Source organism: Nymphalis io, chromosome Z, assembly GCF_905147045.1.
Source record: "Nymphalis io chromosome Z, ilAglIoxx1.1, whole genome shotgun sequence".
In the NCBI taxonomy this organism is placed as follows: Eukaryota; Metazoa; Arthropoda; class Insecta; order Lepidoptera; family Nymphalidae; genus Nymphalis; species Nymphalis io.
The window spans coordinates 7,647,303-7,673,438 of record NC_065918.1 but is presented as its reverse complement, the minus strand read 5'-3'; the positions used below and the strand labels follow the sequence as shown (position 1 = coordinate 7,673,438).

Here is a 26,136-nt window from a genome sequence, read left to right as displayed (position 1 = left end):
CATTAAACTTTAAAGAATCAACTTTAAAACAAGTTAATAGATTTACTATGGTTTGGTTTAGATTTTATAGCTTTTTTATTTATATAACTAGGTATAGCCTATTCCAACTACAAGAGGAGTAAAGAAGAATAAATAAACAACTTTGACGTCAAATTGACGCGGTATCGTTGGTCAAGATCTTGAATAGTCTATGGTATTCACTATGGATTCGTGACAAAAAGGTGTTTTGGATGTCCGCGAAGTTATTTTCGGAACTTTGGAAGTTAAATTAAAGTGGTTATAACTAGTTAAGTGGAATAGTGTTGTGTTATAAATATTATATTGTAGGTAATATAGGGTAGAGGTAGACACTGCTTAATTTAAAAAAAACTTTTATATAAAGTGTAAGTGGTAAAGAAATTGACAAAATATTTTTTGTTCCCAAGTAAAGTCTCTAAGTGTCAGTAATTTAATAGTTAATCCTTTCATTAGTCACTGTTTCCTATTTTATTTACATTATATGGTATTACTTTTTATACGGCAACTCGTGTACATCAAATTATTAGCAAATTATAATATTCGAAGTTAATTTTAAATTTTATTGTATATATATTAAATGTAAAAATAAAATACTTGTTCCACATTATGAATTTGTTAAAAAACAAATTCCTATAAATTTTTTAAATAAAGATAGGTAAAAATTTAAATTAGCATAAAATATTTTAGCCGTTGGCAGCCCTGTCACTAATCGCTATTCGTATTCGATACTCACGATCCAACAAAAGTGATGGTCAAAAATTTCTTATAGTTATTCCTAAAAAACTATTTATTAAATTATATCGATAGTTTCTAATACAATTTTAAAAAATGGAGTGGACAGTCCCTGTTAATGAGATCCTGAGCGATAAAATTACAAAATTAAATTACACATTGATCCCGCCCGGATTTCACGGAGATGTACGAAATGTGAGGTATGAAAAAATCTTAAATTTTAAAATATAATAATCTTTTATTCAGTATATTGATTATTCTTTACTATTTTTAAAATAGCTTATTTCTATATTATCCTAATATATTTAATAGGGACACGCCTGCTCAAGGTTATTTTCTTACGCCTTTTTTTAACTTAACTACCTACTTAATAGGCTTTGACTTAGATCTTTATAGTCATACTTGTTTAGAGGTCAACAATATTTCATCCATGCTTAGGAAAACTGACTTGTTCGTAAAATATAAAAAAAAAAAAACATTTACTTCTATCAAAGAAATAGAACGCATTTGTGTGTATTAGTTTAATAATTACATTAAATTAATTTTAATTATTATTATTTTTTATTAGAATTATTTAGTTTGATCTATTTTTTCTGAATACTCATTAATTATGTTGAAATTAAAATTGTTTGAAATAAAAATGTACACTTGTACTACTATACTATATATATACATGTTTGTGGAAAGTTGAAATAATATATTTAATTTTAACCATACCACTACATTTGTTTTCTGCCAATATTATGTTAATTTTGGGGTAATGACAAGTTTATTAGTGTTAAAATAATTCTTTTCCATCTAATATTTGAATAAATTTAAAGATTATACAATGAAAAAAAGGATAGCACAAAACTAAACAGTGAACAACACAAAAATAAACAAATTATGGAAAAAACTTGCTATCCACAAGATAGTTCTGTGGCTTTGTAACTGGTATGAAGGTTCTGTTCCTTTTGTATTATATAGAGATATAATAGTTTACAGAACCAGATTTAGTCTGGAGGCCCTTGGGCAATAAAGTAGTGGAGGCCCCTATTTTCCTAATAACATGAACAATTTTTTTCATTCTGGTTTTCAATAAAAAAATATTACAGAATAATTAAATTAGCTTAACAAACATATGGAGGTATAGTATACAATATAATACAAGGTTTTTACTTGTATTTTACTGTATTTTCACAATAATATACTACATTAAATCCTCGAAACTGGATTATTTTTTGTTTTAGAAATTTCTATTGTGGAGGCCTCTCTCTTGTGGAGGGCCCCAGGCTGTAGACCAGCATGCCCTCTAGTAAATCTGGCCCTGATAGTTTGTGTCTTAAATTTACAAAATAAGAAGCTTATTAAAAACTTAGTTTAATTTTTAAAAATAAAACAATAGAAAATGTATTATCAATATGACATGATAATTGTTTTAGATTGATGCAAGACAGTTTATCCAAATTGATCAACTACCTCGGTGAACAGTCTGCGTATGCTCAAGGGCTACACAAAGTAATCACAACAGCGGATAAACTACGCAACTCACCGACACACATCTTATATTTGCTGAAAGATAACAGAGCCAAAGGGTATGTTGAACTTTTTATTAATGGTAATATATTTTAATTTTTGCACAGACAAATTATTTTAGTTGTCTTATATTATCTATTATAATACATATTAATAGTTTTAATAATGCATTTCATGCTAGACACATCAGTCACAGCTTTATACATCAAACGCTTCAGTGTCTTAGTATTTTTCTGAAGTATCTGTTTATATTTAGTATATAATAAATGAATACCCTAGAAATATTGCTTTACACTTGATGCTTAAACAACATTACATATGAAATTATCAAATCAAATATATATTACTGGCGATCTGTTTTATATATTGTCATATGATTATGTTATGTTATTAGTTATAAGCACTTTAATAATTTATGAAATTGTAATTGATGCAAGAACACTATGCATGTTTGCTTTCAAATGGGTATACATAAAATGTTACTAGTTTTAGTACATAATTTATATTATTATATTATTTATGTAACATCCACTACCAAACCTTTAATAGATAGATATATATATTAATATATTTTAAATCATAGTATCTCGCCAAATGCTGATCGCCTTTTGTAATTGATTCAGATTTTCCCTGAATGACATAATGTAATAAGTAATAAATTGAATCATATATTTTAATTTAAATATATTTTCTGAAATAATGCTATGTTAATATATAATTAAAAAGCTTATAAACATTAATTTCAACTAGGTATGGCTAATATTTGGTATCGTACGACTCATAACATCGGTAAGCTAAATCGATGCTAACTTTTATTATTTCTTCATATATATTATAACTATTGTACTTGAATAGAAAGTTAAAAGTTCTCGCTTTAATCGATACTTTGTATCCTTTCTCTATGATATTCACAATATATTATTCACTGAATTTCTTATTACTAAAACTAAGCGACTTATATTTACGGCCGAAGACATTTAATAACCGTTTCGATATCCGCATTGCGGGTAATCAGCACAATAGATTGCATGTCTTGTTTCGAATTTCGGTATTTCGACAGCTACTTACTCACGCCCCAAGCTTGCGATAAAGAAATCATGCTAGCTTTTAAATACCACTTAAACACATGGAAGTTAATCATATATAACTTATGTACGCTCGCTATTATAAAACACGTGTATAAAATATATAATAGTACCCAGCCATGCGAATGATTCTTAAAAAAATTAATATTATTTAAATGTAATTATAAAATTAGACTTCTAACTTTCGAAATGTTATGTTAATAACTAGTACCGTTTTTAACGTTTTCTAGAGTTTCGTTTTATATGCGACTAACTGTTACCGCTTTCGCTAAGCGCAAATTAAAATAGCATTATTTTTAAATAATGTATTAAAATATGTGCAATAAATATCATATTTGTTTGTATTATTTCACGAAGTTATCGACTAATTTTAATTAAACAATCCGCCATTTCGTTCGAGTGCGATTGAAGGGCATCCTAACTAACATGCTTTTACATTAATCATATCGTAGTAAGACGATATAAAGGTCACGATTATACAATACATTTGAAAAAATATATTAACGGTAAAAAAAAAATGTGAACATTTTTAGTCATACTTTTTTAAATCGCTACCAAGTCTATGGTCCCGCATACTTGATGTTCTGTGAGCTGTGACTTTTTTTTACGCCATAATCAACCAGCATAACGAAATCGTATATTAAATTTTTTTCTCAACTATACAGTTTGTAAACATTGTAAAAATTTTCCATCTCTGTTTCATTATTTTATTATGTACTAGTTATATCTGCTGGCAAATAATATGCACGTGTACATTTTTGTAATATATATATTTCTACACATAACTTCGATATGTATTTTTTTTTAATAAAAGTAAAACCATTCGATCCAATTGTTCGATCGTTGTATAAGAATTGTAATAAATGAAGGCGAAAATCGGAGTCTCTATTACAAAACGCTTGCGTCACTTGACACATTATATTAATTGGCGAATAACACGCAAGTAACTCATAGCCACATTAAACATTTATTCAGGAGACCTTATAACTGGTAAGACGTTGACGGGACAATAACGATTACTTTGAACAATTAACAATGCTGGGCTTGGCAAAGATTTACTAAGAGTTACTGGTCGACTTTATTATTATTATCTTGCGCAAAATTTTGTTCTTGGTTTGAAATTAGAATATCATACTTATATGTCTTAACATAAATATAATTTTACATGTTTGTTTCCAGGGGTAAAGGTGACGTCATAGGTCTTCTAAAAGTTGGACAGAAGCATTTATTCCTTTTCGACGAACGCAACAAGGTCTGCGAGGCGGAACCTCTCTGCGTGCTCGATTTCTACGTGGCACCAGATCGTCAGAGGCACGGCTACGGAAAGCTGCTCTTCGATTACATGTTAATAGTATGTACAAGCTATTTATTTAAACTTTAAACGTTAATGCGGCCCGGCCCGCATTGAAAAGTATTTTCGATGTTCTTTGTTTCTGTTTGTTCTTGCTTAGTAACCCATATCGAACATTCTAGTTACTAAAGTGACTAATATTGTCGAGCATTGAAGCCAGTAGTACTGATATAGGTAATATCAGTTGTATTTTAGTAATGTGGTAGTTGAAATTTGAAATTTACTGCTCGCCATCTATGAAGACAATTGAATATTATATAATGTATAATCAATTATAGGATTTGGAAACGTCCGCCGAAAAGCTCGCAATAGACGGTCCCTCGTCAAAAATGGAGCAATTTTTACGCAAGAACTACGGTATTGAAAATTTAATGCACCAAAAGAACAATTTTGCGGTCTCCCCGCAATTCTTTGCCACGATGCAAGAAATGAGGTAAACGAAAACTATGTATTATTTTTAAATTAGCAAATCCCCGATATCACGTACTTATCTGTTCTTTGCAATTATTTTGTAAATAATTTTCTTTTCTCGTATCATAAGTAAATCCGACGATTTGATAACTAAGATAATATACGTATTAACATGTATTAACAAAGAATATTATTTTATGAAAAAATTATCTCTAGTGAAAGTCTGTAGTGATCATAAAGATAAACAATTTTTTTACAGACTAAACTTATTCATATCGATGTTACTTAATAGTCACCAATCTCTTTCAGCCTATGTTAACTTATTGCTGTTTATAAAAGACAGTAATATCACGCTAAATAACGTAAAGTGAAGTCATTAATTTTATATTAGATAGATATTTATAATACAATAATTTATATTGTATACAATCGCTAGCGATTTAAGCAGGCTGCATGCCTTTCCTAGTAATATATCAAATAAATAAAATTGAAAAGTTAATATGGCTCAATTAACATGGCAAGTTACCAAGACTTTTTTTTTGGTTTTGACTGCCGTTGCTATCTAATAATTTAAATATTTTATATGTTTTACTGGTGGTCGAGCTTTGTGCAAGCTCGTCTGGGTAGGTACCACCCACTCATCAGATATTCTACCGCAAAACAGCAGTACTTGGTATTGTTGTGTTCCGGTTTGAAGGGTGAGTGAGGCAGTGTAATTACAGGCACAGAGACATAACATCTCAGTTCCCGAGTTGGTGGCCCATTGGTGATGTAAGCGATGGTTAACATTTCTTACAATGTCAATGTCTATAGGCGTTGGTGACCACTTACCATCAGGTGGCCCATATTCTCGTCCGCCTTCCTATTCTATAAAAAAGTATAATTCTGCTCTTCGATTACATGTTAATAGTATGTACACGCTATTATTTAAACTTTAAACGTTAATGCGGCCCGGCCCGCATTGAAAAGTATTTTCGATGTTCTTTGTTTCTGTTTGTTCTTGCTTACTAACCCATATCGAACATTCTAGTTACTAAAGTGACTAATATTGTCGAGCATTGAAGCCAGTAGTACTGATATAGGTAATATCAGTTGTATTTTAGTAATGTGGTAGTTGAAATTTGAAATTTACTGCTCGCCATCTATGAAGACAATTGAATATTATATAATGTATAATCAATTATAGGATTTGGAAACGTCCGCCGAAAAGCTCGCAATAGACGGTCCCTCGCCAAAAATGTATATATATATATTATATTAGAATTATATATATGCATGTCACAAACTGAATTCCACGCTGACGAAATCGCGGGCTATTCACCACGGCGCCGGTGAGTCACGATCTCACAAAAAGGCCGCAAAGCGTCGCGTGGTTTCGTTTGTTTATTCAAAATCACTTATGGTAACATAAAAATTATAACTGTAGAAATATTTATCTGAATCTGTTCCCTGTTTTGAAATTATAGGTTTATTAAACAAAAACTTACGGTTAAAATTTGAATGGGCTGGTAAAAATTGTTTGATTACTATGTTAAAGAAACGATTCGTTTTGCTTGCGAGCGTAATTCAAAAGCGCCACATAAAAACTTATAAATAGGAACGACTTTAACCAAGGCGGGTTACTTGTAACTCGAAAACGATCGGTTCCGAAACGATTGGGTAAATATAGAATAAATATTCTTTAAACCTAAACATCATTATGATCACATAAACAGAATGTTAATAAATTAATTTTATAAGGATTAGCATTGTCAACTTGCCAATAATAAATAAACCAACAAAGATACGAAAAACCATAATAATTGTGTTTGTTAGTATCTTTCTATAATTTACTTAAGAAAAATTTTAACGTCATTTTTATATTAATTTTCTTAAAAAATGTATTGAATAACGATTTTAATCCATCAAATAATGATTTTCATCCATAAAATATGATATGATTAGATTATGATTGATATGATGATTATTCATCCATAAAATAATTCTATATCTTTATTTAAATTTGTTCAATAGTCTTTTAAAGAACAAGAAAAAAAAACTGTTCTCTCGTCGACTATCAAGTAAAACCTATGAGTACCATTTTATAAATTCTCTCCTAAAAAGATTTATGTACATTCATGACCAAATTAGTTAAGCATCACGAATTTCGAAACGATCATTTTAAAACATCAATTCAATCCGAATTCGATAACTAACGTAAATCGATCCTAGGCTTAGACTGTATTTGAAAACAATTGGCCAGAAAGTGGTCGTTATAATATCTGATTATAAATTTAGACTAATTAAAAAAATAAACAAGAAGCCATTAAATGATTTAACTGCCTATTTCTGACAAGAATATAGTAATTGCTTCCATTATATGTTTCCACTTGTCTTATACATACATGTTTCGATATAAATACATTTATCGTTCAGAAGTGAAACTGATTTCATAAAATAAAGACTTTGAATTGGTATTTTTAAAATTTGAACAACAAATCATACAAAATGATGTAAATAACTCATTAAATTACTCTTAAATAATCCAAATAAAACATTTGAATACATTCAACAAAGCACAATCCGCGTCAATAATGAATTAATTACTTTACATTTCTGTTCACCAACAAAATGGTGGTTTTTAATTAGCGGCGCGTCTTTTTCAACAAAGCTGTTTTGTGTATCAAGGAATCTCCTTACTATACTTTAAAATGAACTGTTTCTTAATACATTATATTACTAACTGTTACCGCCGCTTCACCCTCGTATATCTTAAAGAAATCGCTTAGAGCAGAAATATAATATTACATTTTTAGTTTTATTTTAGTTTCGGGACATTAGTTTTTATTGGTTTTCGCCAAACCCGGACCTAGATAGAGCAACATACAATTGGCCATGAGAAATGCAGCATTCCCTTAAATATATTCCGACATACTTGAATGTCTTTCCCTGTGCTTTGTTTATTGTAACTGCAAACGATGTCTTTACATAAAATTTTGTCCTTTAAAAACTGAAAGGTAAATCTGGATATTTAAAAAAATAAGTACTTATTGTTAATTTACCGACTTAGTATGAATTTAACAAAACAGTTACAAGTTTTCAAGAACGATTCCGTCATAAATTATTGTTGTGTAACTTTAACTGTTCGCGCAGCACACGCAACGGAAAGTTCTCAAAAGGAATTAATTTTCCCCGCTTTTGCAACATTTTTCAGTGACGATCCGTATATATCCTATTAGTCGTAGAGTGATGTTATATAGCTTTCCTGGATGAATGGGCTCTTTAACTATGAAATATTTTTTTTAATTCGAACCAGCAATTCCTGAGATTAGCGCGTTCAATCAAACAATCTCTTCAGCTTCAGCTTTATAATGTTAGTATAGATAAATAAAGTTTCATTAAAAAATATTTTGGAATAAAAAGAATTTTTGCGCAAGCTGAACCCAATTCAATATGATTGATCACATAGATCTGAGCCCAACTTGATTGGAAGAATCTAAATATCTGAAACACAACTTTTTAACTTTGTTTTGTTTCTATAATTTTTCAATCATCATAATTTTACATACTATCATTTATAGGTAGCTAAAGTTTCAGCCAATTCAACTAAACAGTTATTTTATAGCATTTTTATTGAATAAATATTCGACGTGATTCTTTAAATTAACACAAGTTTTTTTTTTAATTTATGAACCGATTGTATTAAAACAAACATTAAATTGTAAGTGAAGTTTACTACAACACATAAGTGAAAACCGCGCCCAAATCAGTTAAGCCGCTTCTAAGATTGCGCGCACAAGCGCACAGGTAAACAGAAAAACAGAAAAAAAAATTGCATATGCATTTAAAAAAAAAATTACTAGAAAATTGAAACACGATGCACAATTTTCGAAGTGTTAATAGCTCTACAAAAAACGACCAATTTTCACATTATTAATGTATTGTTCTTTTACCCTTTAAAGGTTACATCAAAAAATCATAGACGATAATAGCAGTTATACTATTTTAGTAAAATTGTTAGCAATTTATGTAACCGACTACTGACAGATTGGGCTTCGTGCTGGCTTGTTAGAAGTAATACCACTCACGAATTAGTTATTTTGTACTTATACATATATACCCGTAACAGCCTGTGAATGTCCCACTGCTGGGGCTAAAGGCCTCCTCTCCTCTTTTTGAGGAGAAGGTTTGGAGCTTATTCCACCACGCTGCTCCAATGCAGGTTGGTGGAATACACATGTGGCAGAATTTCAGTGAAATTAACACATTAAAAATATTAAACACATGCAGGTTTTTTCCTTCACCGTAAAGCACGAGATGAATTTAATCACAAATTAAGCATATGAAAATTCAGTGGTGCTTGCCCGGGTTTGAACCCACGATCATCGGTTAAGATTCACGCGTTCTTACCACTGGGCCATCTCGTATATTAATAATTTCTACCAGCTTGATGATTGCCTGCGAATTGGTAATACAAGGAATGGCTTACACATGTGACGATGCCCCAGGATTTCTACCCGTACTCTACTATTATAAATTAATTAAAAATCATTAACTACACGATAATAAACAGACACATATTTTACTAAATATTTAACAATCTATTTATTACAATCAATATCAATAATTTCATTACTTCTTTCAATAAACTACAGACTAAAATAATTCACTTAATATTCAGAATGAGTCTTGAGAGTGATTAATTATTATTTTAAAGATTGTCTTTCAAAAATCACTTAATATATAGTAATACATACATTTGCAATGTTTACTTTAAAAAATGCATTGATAACAATGTAAGAAACATTATTGTTATTAACGCTATAAAATGTTTTTTATTGATCGACTAAAATGTTCTAGACACAGAAACGCCATATTAAACTGTCATTAGAATTGTAACAGGCCGAGAATTATTTATTAATCGACAATTATGTCCACTGCAGCAGTAAGCCCGGGCACATAACGCCGGTGGCCACGCCGGCCGTCGGTCGTTTCGCAGCTCACAAGCCCGTCTCCGCTATCGGTACAGTGAGTATCAGTTGTTTTATCTTATATTTTAAAAACTACAAATCCTTTTATTAGATTCTATTTAAGTATCAATATGGTAATATTAAATCAATGTTAGAATGAAAAGAAAAACGTTTTAACTCACTCATTTTTATCAATAGCAATAATATTCGTGTTGGCAAAGCAAATAACAAGATGAATTCCACGCCTCTTTTAAACTTTTACGTCCAATATATTATAATGAAAAGGGGCGAGGTATTCACTTAAAATAAAATTAATAAATATTACTATAAAATAAAAGTTTTCTCTAAATAATAAATATGTAAGCAGTTAAACACTCTATTTCGGGGTAAACTGTGTTACACAAATTCAAACATTTTTTGTAAATATCTCGTGATGGGACTTTTTGACAATAGAAGGCCTCTGTAATTCCATAAACGATACAATATTAATTTTGAAATAAATAAAGTCGCGTAGAGAGGCGTATTAAAGACGCGCGGATGAAATCTAAAATTTGGCTAACTAGGCGAGTCTAAATTTCTATTGCATATTATATTATAAATTTATTTCGACTCTGACGCGTGTATGACGGCGGTATCGTCAACGTGAACAGCTATAGTCATGATACAAGGACAGCGAAGAAATCAGTGGACGCGGCAGAGTGCTCATGATGGATAGGTCAGATGAAATCCACAATGGAAATAAACACAATCGAATTTTCATTGAGGGTTTTGTCTGATCCGTCCATTTAATGGCACGAGGGCGCAAGAAAGGCAACGGAAAGGAGACGGAGACGTTAAAACCACAACCACAAAAATAATATATATTATGATATGAGCTGTTCAGCAGTAGAGGAATCTATGATATTAACGTATTATGGGCACCGAAGTCGCAATGAACGATAGACATGTTAACTAATATGTTACAGTTTCGCTATACGTATCCCTACACGCTCACTATTTACTTTTAACAAGTTCTAAAATACTTTGTTGATTCTCGACTTTGGTATTTTTACATACTCGAACTTTGAAGGCATGAACTTATTTTTGCAAGTACATCGCGTCCCTAGCGCCTGTGCTCGGGCACGCACTTGTGCACTATGACGTCACAACTCTCAGCGCAGTCGGCTAACTATTGAGATTAGCCTAACCTATCGCGAACACATTATCAAAGTCTTGTATATTCTAAACGTGTTTGACCTTTAACTGATATTATCAGAGTAGACATTATTTCTTTCTCAGATATTTATTTATGTTTTTATTTTTTTAGGTAATTCACGGCGGCGGTACTACTTATCAAGACCCAAACAATGGGTAATGTATAGTTATAAATACTTTGATATATTTTAAAAAAAAATTAATATTATATGTGTATTTGTTGCATTTAATATCTTATTTTGATTAATATTTTTCGTATTATGAATTCAAGAATATAATTGAAACCTGATTGAATAACGGTATGTGAGAATTATATTCTTACTATTTTCGAACCAATTATGTTTTAGTAAATTATTCGTGTTATATTTAATCAAAAAAAAAAACTTTCATTTTATTCAATTCTCGAGGTCACCATGCCATTTTACTGGACATTGATTAGGCTGGTTTTTATTATGGCCGTTTTAAACTGCGCCTTTCTTAGTATTGTGTTCTAGTTATTATTTTGTAATATTATATAATACTGCATCTGTAACAGGTATAGTATTAATATTAAAGCTCATTGTGATATGATCATTTGCTATCACGCCTGTGTGTGCCACGCGAGCGAAGCTGACTCTATAGATATTATACATACGATACATCTGATAATAGAAAAACATTAATTGTAGTTAAAACTTATTTTCTTTATCATGAATAGAATTGGTGGTAAGTGGCCGGATGGCTCGTTTTGGCTGAGGCAATGAATATAACATGTTGAGCGAAGTTTAAAATCAGATGTACCGTTGTCTAATTATAAGATTAATAAAATTCATATTGCATAAAAATATATTGTCCGGTGATATACGTGGTCGTTTGAATAGTTAATATTGTTTTTTTTTTTTTAATATTATTATTTATTTTATTTTTGCGTTTTTTATTTTATTTTTATTTGGTTGCTTTCAGCTTCATGGGCAGCAGAACAAGAAACTGGCACAGACAGAAGCACCATTTTTTTTGATTGCTTTTTTTGTTATTTATAAATATTATTTAACGTGTTGTTTATAAGAGTAACAGAATCTTGTATTGTGGAGTTTAAAAAATTGTTGTTAATATTATACGTTTAAAAAATATTGAGATACGTAATCAGTTTGAATAATTAATAGGACTAACCTCAACGCCGTCTGAACACAACATTTGTAAAACGATTTTATTATTGTTGTAAATTTAATTGAAAATATTAAAAAAAAAAATTATATCGATTCTCATGATTATTTTCAGTTGAGTAAATGCTACTCTTATAATGTACATTTCTCATTATTATTTTACATAAAACATTTTATTATTCCAGTAAAAGTTATATTCGAAACAATTTAAATTGCAATTTAAATTTAAATTATTTTTTTTAATCAATGAAAGTATAATATTTTTTTGAATTAATTTCAATTTGAGCAGCTACTAATGTTTTGATGTCTTATCGATTATTGGTTTCTCTATGTATGGGTAGATTGCATATCTTCGTATTATCTTATTTATCCGTCGTCCATAACTCAATCTATTTCCACTCCAATACGTATTCTAAAGTGTAGCCTTGTTTACTTACTATTAATATATACAACATTCCCAAAATGATATTACAATAGGACCACTATTTGAAACAAACTAACATAAAACTAGGTTTATATATAAATTGGATTATTTTGTCTCTAATTTATGAAATATCGACGAAGTTTATATCACTTAAATGTATATAAAAACGACTCTGTGTCTTTTATGTAAATGCCATTAGTTGTTATGCTTATATCAAGTCTTTATTTTAATTTAATCACCCTTAATAATGTTAGTTCATATAAAAAACGAAACTAATAAATATTCTAATGCACTGTGATAATATTAATATGCCTTTATGTGATTTGTGTCAAATATTCACCGATTGTATTATATTTTTAGTTGTTGAATTGTCAAGTTTACCAAATTTTTAATATATTTGAGTATACAATTCCGCAGAGCATTTATTGGTAGATTAAGGTATTGTATATTGGTTTATTAATATAAAGTTGCACAAAATTATAGTGTTTTAAAAAATAATTTAAATAAAATTTTACATATACATTTTTGTTTGTTTTTATTTCTTCACTTTTATTTTTGAAATGTTAAAATATATAATAAAAATTTTGGACAACGTCTGTAATTAATATTTTATTATTTGAAAAGGACACCTGCATCTGCGAGCCCTGATGCTGAAAAAAATGGCGCCTCCGTGCCTGAACTTGAACAGCTTGCAGCTGAAGTTAATATAAACGACGTTAAGAATGAAAATTACGAAGACAATGAAACATATGAACAAAAAGCAGAAGACGCTAAACCTGGAATTGAAGAACTAGCCGATCTTCAAAAGAGTCCCGAGAGGCCATCGTCCCTCAAAGTGGAGCCGGTGTCGGAGTCTCCCGTTCCGGTCGCCCTCTCTCCCGCCGGCTCCACTATCTCGCGTCGCGACTCTCAACTCACCGACCGCGGCTACTTCGACGTTAAGTTTTACCACAACAAGCTCTGGTAAAACAACCAGCTAACCACAACTGTGGCTCGCTCGCCACGATGTTATATTTACTATTAAATGTTTTCTTATATATTGTAATCGTAATGCTCAACGTCATATAATGCGCTTTATATTTAACCTTGTTTTGTTTCCAATGCGGGCCTATATTGAACTCGATTGATGTTATTGTTTTTAATATAATGTTAACGGATATCTCTTCCATTGTGTCTGTTTATTATTTTATTAGAAAGTCGTTAATGTAAGGTTTAAGTTATAAGTGGTCATCGAAGCTTAAATAAATGTAATTAAGGAGTTTAAAGATAAATTGGCTTTTGAAATTAAGCTCTTTGTAGCGTTTGTGCACTTAGACGTAGCTTTGGAAAAGTATCTTAGATGTGTCTGCACGGAATTAATTTCCAGTATGGTAAATATTAAGAGAAATGGTTTTTTTTTTTCGCAAAATCGCGGTTATTTGTGAATAAATTATAATCTTAAAAATGTACAACATGAATGCAGTTTTACTTATCACTGGTTTTCAAGTATAATGTCCAGAATTTGGTCCTTACTCATTTGATAGTTTGCGTATAAACTATAAAAACTTTTGCAGTAAATGAATTGAAGGTAATTACAATTATATGGCTAACGAAATTTAAATAATTTTAATGATTATCGTTTGACCAAAACAACAGATTTTGGGAATTCTATAGCCCATAAATTTCTTTTTCATTATTTTGATGTAATTCTGCATGTCTGGGTTCCATGACGTAATGTTATTTTGTATTCTTTCATCCTAATATGTATATTCTTCGACTTTAATCGTCAATGTCATCCTTTGTTTTAACTGAATTAGGTGTAATATGAATTTCGGCCAAAGTGTGCAACTTTATTACAAAATAAGTATTTCAAAGTATATTAAACAGCTTAGATGTGTTATTCACTTTCTATAAAATAGTTCCATCATAGTCATGTCAAAATATTATAAATAAAAAAGTGCTACCAAACTGGAGTTTTTTTTACGAGTAAGTGGCAATAAAATAAAAACGCATGGTTCATAAAGAAAACATTTTATTAATTCCATTACAGCTGGACATCTGAATGTTATCTTTGGATTCTATTATATAATAAACATAAGGAAAGAAGGCGGTTGGAATAATTAAGAGGGAACATTGAATTTCGTAAACAGGACATGGGATGGGTAACACACGAATACATTATTTCTATTATAACATCAGCTTGCCAGCGAACATCAATTTAAGCGACGTTGAAATCTCCACATTTAATAAGACTATTACAAATAAGCTATGATATGATCAAAACATGAAATTGAGGATATGCCGTGATTAGATTAGTCACTGAAGTAATCGACAGTTCTTCTATATATAATAGACACAATCATATAAAACTGGTTAACACTCTGAATGCAGTTCATTTCAAATCCTACTTCAATTCCAACTTTCGCGTGACTAGAATGTAAAGCGCCCTTACTGATTTTAAATAGACGGTAATATTTTTAATACCTTGTTTCGGCTCAACTATTATATATTAATCAGTTTTATTAAGTAATTAGACAAATCATCGATATTAATAAACCAATATTCCGAATAGATCTGATGAATGAAAGTGTCATAAATATTATATTAAAGTCAAAACAAGGAAGCGTTATGTAGAACAGATGTATATAGCAAAAGAACGCCTTACAAAACAAGGTCGCGCCCCTCAACCGCCCTCTATAAATTCGATCCGTTTTGAGCTTTGCCACATCGGCCTCTTGCTTCTAAACTGTTTTCAGAGTGAGCTACACTACACGCAAACGTTTGAGTACAATAGGCTATGGCCTTCAGCGAAATGATTCTTCGCCTCTAAATGGTAAGCAATATCTACAGAGCTTTGGAGGTTAATATGCGTTTGGTAAAACTTTCCCGATGGGCATTGAATCATTTCAGTTTCACAAGAATACAAATACCCTCCGTCTATTACAAAACACTTATTATATAATGATTATTAAAATATTGTGAATAATTGTACGCAAATATATTCAAGAAAACTTACGTATATATATTTAATCTTATACATTGTAATACATTTATTATAATAATAAAGACTAGCATACGTCAGTATAATTCTTAACGATCCTTAATACAAATTGTTACCTATTGATCGACTGACCCTACAAATGTTATTATAAGAGAATATATATTGAAAGATTTTTTGAGCATAATAAACCGATTTCTAACAGCCGTATCACAGTACGCTAACTTAAATAGTACATTCAAAATATATTTTTACCTGCAATTATTATATAAAACAAAAGATTAATACCAATCAGATTGCACCAGGTTCTAATGATGTAATTAATTGTGACGCGCAGTATACACATACAATATAAAATTTATCGTTATTAGTAGGCCTGAAACGAACCAATCCACGTCAGTCTTTAACGTAAAGGCGCAAGCGTTGCCCTCTGTGGGGCAATTGAAGCGACGCCCATATTAAACCAAAAACAAAAAAAAATGCATATTTATTGGTCCAAGTCGAAATTCTAATACACTATTATATTAATATATTGAATTAAATGCTAAATGGCGATTAATACACGATACAGTTAATACAATTAAGTAGATGAAGTCAATGAGGAATGTTTGCGGGAAACGAGAGCGCTGTATTAGCTACATTTTAAACCTTATGAATACGATAGCGGAAGCTGTACAGGCGCCGCTCGCATAGCTGCAACGATTACAACTACAACACCCACTATATATTGATACTATAGAATTGTAAAGTAACAAATAACAGTTTCAAAGTTAATCCTATTATTAGTGTCATAGAGCCTAGAAGCAAATTATTGGCCTCCAAGTTTACTTCGGTTAGATAGAGGAGAATCGGTGATGTTTTACATAGGCACGAACGTGCCACTTATTTCACATACTAAATATATTATTTGGCACTGAAAATAATGAACTATACAGTTAAAAAATCTATTACTATTTCAAGTTAAATCGTTGGAAATAATACAATTCTTATGGAACGGGTAGAGGAATGTATTTGCTATTAGATAAGTCTAAAATGTTTTATATTCATTAAATACTGACTCTCATAATTACTGTTTGTTTTAAACGATACGATTTAAGATAAGATCTCAAAGGCAGTAGGAATTTAATGTTTTAAACATTAGAAAGTAGATGATTTTTTTTTTAATGTCAGTCTTAAATATTTAGAGATGGTACTTGCCAAAAAGGATTTATTATACTTATTATTTATTCCGGGAAATGGTTGTACTTGTCAACTACTTACCCTTTGCTTTACTTTGTGACGGCAATGTTAAAGTTTTCAGCGTTTGTACTTATAATTCAATAAATATACCACATATCTTATACCGCATGTTACAGAACACACACGTTTATAATCTAAATCAAGAGTATTTTGATGGTAATCATACGACGGAACATGTCTAGGCAGAGTGTGTCCAAAATGGAACGGGTTATTTTCTTTGGCGTGTTTGCGTTAGTAATAATAAATAACGATTACCGAGCAACATTTGAGTAATCGAATCTCGTTGGATATGAGTTAACGGTGGTTTTGTTTTGTTAAGCGGGGGAAGTCTTACGATATTGGGAAGTCTGCTCGGAAAGTGTTAAATACGTCAAGTAAGGTTTTTACAGTCGACGTTTGTGTAGTCTGTTAATTAGGGAAGTTCATTAGCGTGGACTGCAGCGTGACCCGCCTGCGCTGACGCGGTGGAGATTCCGCTTGTCATTGCCCTTTTTATCTGAAAATTATAACGTTAATAAAAAAAAAACAATATTATTCACTTATTATTTTTTAGGGTTTAGAGAGTACAAGCTCTCAAAATATTTTTCACGATTTGTGTATATTTGTATCATTTATATTTTAAATATGATAATTAGGATTTTTTTTAAAAACACTATCAATAACAATAATAATTAAAAAAAAAAACATTGGTAAAAACTGAGAACAAAAAATACCTGTGAACGATAGTGGCGAGATCCCTTAGTGCCTGCTCAACACCGTCGGCGAGGTGGTGGTGATGAGGTGCGGGAGAGGCGAGCGCACGCGCCTCTGCTTCGAGTCTAGCGGCCGCAGCGCGCAGCTGTACGCGTAACTGCGGCGCGCAGCGGCTGGCAGCGGCCGCGGTCGCGCACGCCCCGCCTAGTCGAGCGAGGCGCTCAGATGTCTGAAGCCGCCAGAGCGAGCCGCGCCCGCCACTGGTCCCGCCGCACCCACGACGCACCTTTGACGAATTTCACATAATTTATAAGCTCGTTTTAGATGGAGAACTCTGTAATCGAAAACTTAATCTGACTACACATTTATTTACCCGTACAATTAATGATCATTTGCTATTTATAAATTCAAACAACTACTAAATATATAATAAAGCAATTAACGCAGTATAAGCAACGCAAATCAGTACCTCATTAGTACACCACTCTAAAGATACTCTTAGAGCGGCCAGTGCGTCCCCATCGTCGGCATCAGAAGATCCAGGAGGCGCAAGGGGGGTTGCGTATATTCCACTTTTGGCGAGGGGTCGTGCGCGCACGGCGGGCTTACTAGCCACTATCGGTTTATCTTCACCTCTCCGTACTTGCACACTACCACTTCTAGTAATGTTTCCACTTCGGTCTTCAGGAGAAGCTTCTTCAACCTCTTCTCCTTTTGGTTTTAACTTAGGGCTTAGTCGCTCATCTGTTTCTTTACTCTCCCACAGTTTCTTTAAGCTGCTTATACTACCAGTACTTCGTCTTTTATCTTCGTCGTCGCCGGCGCTATTATCCAGCGAACCACTTTCTGAGCGTTTCTTATCCGAGTCATCACTCTTAATCGACACATCTTTTCTAGAATCTTCTGGAGAACTCTGCTCTGGTTTTTTGGTAGTTCCATTAGTCGCGGGTGACCCGCCATCAACTTTCCGTAATCGCGATTTGAAATCAATTATAGAGCGTCCGGGCTCTTCTGCATCCTTGGACGCAATGTTTATTTTATTTGTATCAACTTTCTTGAGTTGGGACTTAAAATCAGTTTTTCCTTCAAATTCAGATTTCTTTTCGACGTTGCTGCCGTAAGACGTCTTTCTGAGACTAGCTTTGAGGTCTATCGGAGATATGGACTCTTTCCCACTGTCAATAGATTTTGGAGGCTCCACTTTCTTTTCTGCTTTACGCAGTGCTTCCATGTTTAAGCTTTCGGAGAGTTCTGAGACTAGCCGTGTGACTGGATCACCGAACGAGGTATGCATCTCAATAACTTCATGAGACGGCGGTGATTCTTTTAGTTTATGTTTCTTTTTATCTGCACGTTCCTTGATTTCGGCAACGAGTTTTAACTCTAACATCTCCTTCATGATCTGTTTCGCTGGTTTTTCTTCTGCTTCTGAACGAGCTTGTAGAATAATAGAAAAGTCCTCAAGTCTGTCCGCCGTGTCCGTACCAGCATCGCGGCAACAATCTGGCGGTGGAGGAGGAGGCGGGGGTTGCGCGGACTCCTCAGGCGGTGGGGGAAGATCGGGCGGCGGAGGAGGAAATTCTAGCTCAGCTAGCCTGGGCCTCGGTTTTGCGGGGCTGTTAGTAAAAGATCGCAGGGGTGGCGCCGCTCGGGAGGCGCGGGGGGAAGCCGGTGCAGGAGCTGTTACACCTCCAGATGAGTTGGACCGAATCATGTGCGGTTGAGCCCGGGCTGTGCGGGGAGACAAAGAGCGCGCTTCATCTTGTTGTGGTTCCCGAGGAATGCTAGTGCACTGCGGGTTACTGCCAGCGCCACCGCTCTGTCGTAATGATTCCAAATAAGCGCCGATACGTGCTCCCTTAGGCAATGTTCCATATCTATTTATAGCGCGCTTTACATTTTGAACTTCAAGTGCTGCTACTTGAACCCCGGGCTGTAATTTAAAATATAAAGTAAGTTTTCTAATTCGTTACTAAAAAAATCCAATAAAAACAATTTCTCCCTTAGAGACAAATACCTTTGGCTGCAGTTCGTGAGCTGGCGGGTGGTGCGAAGCTTGCGCGTGCGCATGGTGTCTCCGTTTGGATCTGTGCCTATGCTCAGGCACACCCATACCGCCTGATTCGTCAGTGTCAGGTGTCGCCTCCGCCAATGAGCCCTCAGACGAAGCCTCGCGACCCCCGCCTCGACCCCCGCCTGTTTTCGCACAAATAAAACCATGAAATCTTACATACAATTTTTGCGTTAACCGTTGCGTATTAAGTCGCATGCGGTTCTTTGTAGAATTTATTCGCTCCCTGCAGGACTCGAACCTGCGCCCACGCCATGAAATTCTTAAACAAATACCCATATTTAGTTTAGTTTTGTTTTTTTAACTTCAAAGTTATTCTTTTTGATGACATTATTTTTTTCTGCAAGAAAAAAATTTACGGCTCGTTAATGGATTGCTTTATGAAGTCATATATGCGCATGAAGAAAATCAAAAATGTAATATGCGTTAAATATTTTTTTATATCTAAGTAATTAAATCTGTGCTACAGATTAAAAAAAAACGACACAATCCAAAAAAAGTTAATAAACATTTTTGCGGGAAAACCCGAAAACAAAAGTTGATAGGAAATGTTGATGATCAATGGTATTGAATATTTCGAACATTCGTATTTGACACGGTCCAGGATGAAATGCGGTAACCGATTGATTAAACAACACTGAACTATACTATAATTATATTACTCACATTAAAATATAAGAGAAAGATTGTGACGTTCATTACTTTAGAACAATACTACTAGTCAGAACAGCACATAAGGTGATTGAATAAATATGGCACTTTTCCTAGACCGTATCATCGGAACGGATCGGAAGTGTAATTAACACAAGTTCTAGGTAAGAAAATAACATTGAAACGACACCTACAACTAACAATTTTCAAACAACTTACAGACTAAAAGAAAAGAAAACAAAGCCCTTAATTATAGATTATAGAAATCCTACGAATCTAAGAATAGAAGACAGATAATGGATGCATCAATCGAATAAAAAAAAAAAAACGTAGCGCCCTCTAGAATGGCGAAAAATTTCGAAGTTCTAAGAACACAAGGCGTTAGAAATATTGTCCTCTACATCTTGAGACAATGCAATTTTTATTGATTTATCTATCAAATGTTAAGTAAGAATCTTATAAAAATATACTTTGGTCTTCACGCCCTGTGTACAATTATATATAAATTATCTAAATAAATAAATACTATGTACATAAAACCGGAACGCACCTGTCAAGACAGATATCTCTATATATTTTCGAAGAGCAATCTCGACAGACGCGATGCGGATTGTCATGAATTGAAAAGAAAAACTATATCGCATATATATTTTAACGAATAGGAATAAGTATACATAGATAATATAGATAAGTTTAATATGAAGGCATGATTCGTTTCTATCCGAAACGTATCGTATACTTACAATATGTTCGAACCTATTGCTATACACCTGAGCGAGCGGACAAACAGACAAAAATGCTGTTTTAAAGGAATGCATGTATTAAATATAGCTTAAAATTATTATAATAATACAATTAATAAAAACGACATAGCAGCATACATATAGGAAATGTGTGAATAGATATGCGGTATATAAGTTGATTCGCATGACATCATATCGTAACGGCGACGCCGGTGCAACACAAGATATCATACAACTCTAAGAGATTAACATTTAAGATAAAAGCCATTAGCACAAGCAAGAGACACTTGAACACTTTAAAGAAATTGTTGAAATAAAAAAAACCAACGATTTCAATTTTGCAAAAAAATATATAATTGACACAAAACAAATGTTTTTACAAATAACTTTTTACACGTCACGTCGAAAAACGGTTCTATTTAAAATGATTTCAATAAAATAAATAATATTCGAAATATAGACGAAAGCAATCCTTTAAGTACAGTATAGTATATGAACGAGTGTAGATTGTTGTCACAATGCTTTTTTTCTGAAATGTAATGGGTGCTAATTTTTGTTTTAAAAAATTTCAAAAAGTACACAAATCCTACATCAATTTTCGCTATAATTTACCGTACTGTGGACATATAAATATTATGAATTAAATAAATTCGTTCGTCGGTAACGAAAGATCAAAATACTAAGGCCGCAGATATAATTCACACTTCAAATATGTCATCCATACATCATTGTTACGTATTTTTACGTAATGTTTATGAACTGACAAGACTTCATCAGATTAAAAGTGACACCAGAAAGATGACCACAAGAATATAGCTCTCTGCTAGCTGTACCGTGTTTACCGTTTACAAAATGTTAATAAAAACCTACAATAACTTATGTTAATGAATGCTTATCGGCTTAAACGTTATTAAATGTTACAAAATAAATATTACAAAAAAATAACGAAGTTTCTTACGTCACAAATTCGATTATATGATTGGTTAACTTCGAACCACGTACTATTATTATGCAAATATGTATATATAAAATGTAAATCTGTTATAAAATAAAGTATTAATGATACGAGTGAATTAAAAAATTTCATTATTGATATAGGTACATGAAATAACATGCTAAAAAATTGAGTTTCATTCCGTTACGGTGAATTTGAATTTACTTTGTGTTCGATGTTCAATGAGTAAATGTTATACAATAAATGTATTTATCGTGGTCAGGAGGATGAACATGAACCAATGGACGTCCAATTAAGCCTTAATCGTAAACATATTTATATAATGTCGCTACTAAATGGTTTATTATTATCAACTTTAAAATATATAAATATAATAATTAAATTGTACTATTTTTATATGTTAAGTTTTACGGGTCGGAGCGTATCGAGGAGTGTTTTTAAACTGTTTTTAATGAAACTATGAAGTAACTTTAAATGCCAGACCAATATATTATAGTTTTCAAGCTGATGAAGATTGTATAACATAAAACAAATTCCCGTGTGAAAATCGATAAAGACGTTTGTGATTGAAATGAGAAATAACATGAATTGCTAATCATTCATGTAATATTTGTAACCTTTAGTCATTAATTAATTTCTAAGATCATGTATCATGTACTATAAATGATATATTTTTAACAAATTTTATAGAAAACATAACTTATAGGGAAGGTTGATTCCAACTAACCGTTAAGCGAAGCGAGCCCTTCGTCATGGCCGCCTTGCTCCTCGGTCGCGTACTGCGATTCGCGAAACGAACTGCACGATGATAATAGGCTGTAGAGTTTTTAAATAAATTAGAAAACATTAGCAACAATCTACTTGGTTACGTAAATATATCGGGTGCACCTGTGAACAAAGAAAAACCTCTTGGAATGTTACCGAGATGTGAATCATAAATGTAACGTTTCTTTTGAACACTGAATTTGATATCAAATCAACGCCAAGCGTCGTCGCAGAGCTGAAATATTGATTGTGCTTGACTCCCACACGGTACAAATAAAATTTTAACTAATTACAAAACACAATATATTAAGTCAATTCGGTTGACAAAGATCGTGTATTCGTTATATATCAACGGATTATCTACAAAATAAGAAGCACACAGTTTTACATACGTTTTACCGTTCGGAAGTTGCAACGAATTTTTATAAGTATCGTTATTCATAGAGAAATATATGATCTTTTCAATATTCTTTAAATGATATGATAGATTGTTTATTCTTTAAATGATAAATTATTATATACTTTTATGTATTGAATATACGCAACCGTTCTGCCAATCAATCTGATATTACGGACGAGAGTTAAGTACATAAATAGTTCTTGTCGGTAGAATAGACATTTGCGGAGCGGGGATATTAATGATCAAAATTGAGAAAGCCTGATTGAACAGTCACCGTCATTATTATTCATTGGCATCACATTTATTCAGACCCGATGTTAGTAAGAACGCTAAACTATGTGATATTCGTTGAGATGAGATTTACTTATCACATAAAATCGATAATACAATTCGATTAGAAAAACGCCTAATACAGCTTTCAAGCTCACGGGTTGAAATAATGTAGAATTTACTTTGACAGAAACTACACGCTTACTAAGTGCTTGAATAAAGTATATTTTGATTATTTATTTATGATCATATATATTATGTATAAGCTTCTATCACTAGTTGAGTGATGTTTACACGTTTAAATATCCCTCGACGTGAAGTGAAAAAAAAGTAACGACATTATGCTCAACACGGACTAGATATCGATTAACCGGAGAGCTATATAAATAAGTGCGGTTCAATTAAATATTTAGGGGTAAGCGAAAATAATCATTTATGATCTTACATTTATACGGTCGAGTTAAATAAGTGTATTTAGTAAGGTTAAGCCGTTGTGTTGTTAACGATGAATGTTTGAAACAAGACACACATGAAAGTGAAAATGATTTAATTATCTTTACACAGTAGGAAGTTACAAGAATGGTCACTTCGAAAACCATAAATGTTAATAAGCATATGAAAGTAACTCTCACGAAATTATAAATGATTTCATGTGATTCGTTTCGATTGAATTTATACTCGTGTACAAACAGAAATATTGTTCTGTTCCAGTTCGAAGGGTGAGTGAGTCAGTGTAACTCCAGGCACAAGGTAACGTCTCAGTTCACGACGTTGGTGGCGCATTGACGATGTAAGGAGTTTCTTAGGGCGTGTGTGTGTTCACTAATCCGACACATTGAAGACATCGAACCTTTAATCAACTAATAAATAACCATCTTATTAAAGGAATATTTTTTGTGCATGTGAACTATAATAGTGTATTAGTTACCTGGTCCGCTTCGGCGGTGTAGGCGCTTGTTTGCCGCGTCTGTTAGTAGGACGACGCATCTGCACGCCGCGCTCTCCGCCACTGGCGCTGATGCCCACCTTCTTCACCGACATTTGTGGAGTGCCTGCGCATACCCCTTCCTGCAGCTGCTTCGCCACCTCTGATGCGATATTTTTATTTAAAATTCTTATATATACTTATTATATTCTATTGGCCATTAATTTTCCTTCATATTGATAATGAAGTATTCAGTTCTATATTTTAATACATGATTATAAAACATATTATGTCCCAAAAATGTTAAACATTTGTCGCAACGTGCTTTGTCTTTTAAATTCATACCTTGCCATCCTTATATTAAAAAGTATAAAAATATCTAGAAATAATTCGAATCAATTTGTAACCTTCAGTGATAGAATTATCTTGGAACATGTGTTCGAGCGCGTGATGTATTTCGCGGAAGGAGGGTCGATCGACAGGATTCCACTGCCAACAGCCACGCATCAGTTCGTACACCTCGATGGGGCAGCCCGGCGGGCATTCCATGCGATAGCCCTGAACAAAGTACAATAATATACGATTCAACTCAAGATCGACTGAAAAATACTAATAAAACTATTAAGTAGAATAAATATTATTTATTCCAATATAAATTGAGCGAATGAGTAATTCGCTGAGTCAAGTCTGAGATGTTTCATTCCGATCCGATGGCGTATTTTGGATATTCAATAAGGAGGTACAATGATTATATAAGTAATAATGATATTGACGTTGTTGTCTATAGATATACGCCCAGTACGTACCCTTAACAATTTAACAGTCAAAAGAAAAAAATATCGATGCCAAACAATCATAACGAGTATTGTGAGAAAAATTGTCAATGAGCGACGAAATATTGCTTTTACCTTCATAATATTTATAGTAATAATTGTAATTAAGTTACAAAATATCCTGTTTGAAAAGAATGAGTTCTTGTTATAATGTTGATTTTTTTTTACGACCTAAGTTACAAAACTAATATTTGATTTAAATGTACTATATTTATGTATATGTATGTACGTATGTACTATATTTTCATGTTACTACTTGGTATTTATGAATAATTTAATGTACTATATTTATGAATAATTTAAAGCCGAGATGGCCCAGTGGTAAGAACATGTGAATCTTAACCGATGATCGTGGGTTCAAACCCGGGCAAGCACCACTGAATTTTCATGTGCTTAATTTGTGATTATAATTCATCTCGTGCTTTACGGTGAAGGAAAACATCGTGAGGAAACCTGCATGTGTCTAATTTCACTGAAATTCTGCCACATGTGTATTCCACCAACCCGCATTGGAGCAGCGTGGTGGAATAAGCTCCAAACCTTCTCCTCAAAAAGAGGAGAGGAGGCCTTTAGCCCAGCAGTGGGACATTCACAGGCTGTTACGGTTACGGTACTTGGTATTTATAATACAAGTAGTAACAACATTTATTTATAACACATAATAAGCTTTACTATAATTTCAATCATTCTAATTGTAAGAGTAACTTTTTTTAAACAATTATAAAATATTTTCAAAGGACAAACCATTGGCCAGTTAATTTATGCATGTGCTCAAGTGTATCTTTGAACTCGG

General features: G+C 32.5%; 2 protein-coding genes across 2 annotated transcripts in view; one reads left to right on the top strand and one right to left on the bottom strand.

Annotated features, from left to right (window-relative positions):
• The first annotated feature begins 745 nt into the window (after positions 1–745).
• On the top strand, positions 746–14,726 carry LOC126780703 (alpha-tubulin N-acetyltransferase 1-like). The gene is made up of 7 exons (XM_050505337.1): positions 746–950; positions 2,172–2,324; positions 4,530–4,701; positions 4,980–5,134; positions 10,035–10,119; positions 11,368–11,411; positions 13,446–14,726. The coding sequence occupies exons 1-7, from the start codon at positions 847–849 to the stop codon at positions 13,786–13,788; spliced, it is 1,056 nt and encodes a 351-aa protein (XP_050361294.1). The 5' UTR covers positions 746–846; the 3' UTR covers positions 13,789–14,726.
• Positions 14,727–14,815: 89 nt separating this feature from the next.
• The window catches only part of LOC126780561 (tyrosine-protein kinase Abl), a 39,459-nt gene continuing 28,138 nt past the window's right edge, over positions 14,816–26,136 (bottom strand). The window contains exons 9-15 of the mRNA XM_050505147.1: positions 24,918–25,068; positions 24,514–24,673; positions 22,878–22,966; positions 19,748–19,926; positions 18,200–19,663; positions 17,751–18,016; positions 14,816–17,533 (exon numbers count right to left, since the gene is read on the bottom strand). Of these exons, the coding sequence (XP_050361104.1) occupies positions 17,530–17,533; positions 17,751–18,016; positions 18,200–19,663; positions 19,748–19,926; positions 22,878–22,966; positions 24,514–24,673; positions 24,918–25,068 (2,313 nt within the window). The 3' untranslated portion in view covers positions 14,816–17,529. The remainder of the gene's footprint in view (positions 17,534–17,750; positions 18,017–18,199; positions 19,664–19,747; positions 19,927–22,877; positions 22,967–24,513; positions 24,674–24,917; positions 25,069–26,136) is intronic.

Bases quoted from the DNA above. Each gene is read 5' to 3' on its own strand.
- LOC126780703 (XM_050505337.1), top strand. From the start codon at position 847: ATGGAGTGGACAGTCCCTGTTAATGAGATCCTGAGCGATAAAATTACA. The intron at 4,702-4,979 runs GTATGTACAAGC...AATCAATTATAG, and splicing joins TCTTCGATTACATGTTAATA to GATTTGGAAACGTCCGCCGA. The intron at 5,135-10,034 runs GTAAACGAAAAC...TGTCCACTGCAG, and splicing joins GCCACGATGCAAGAAATGAG to CAGTAAGCCCGGGCACATAA.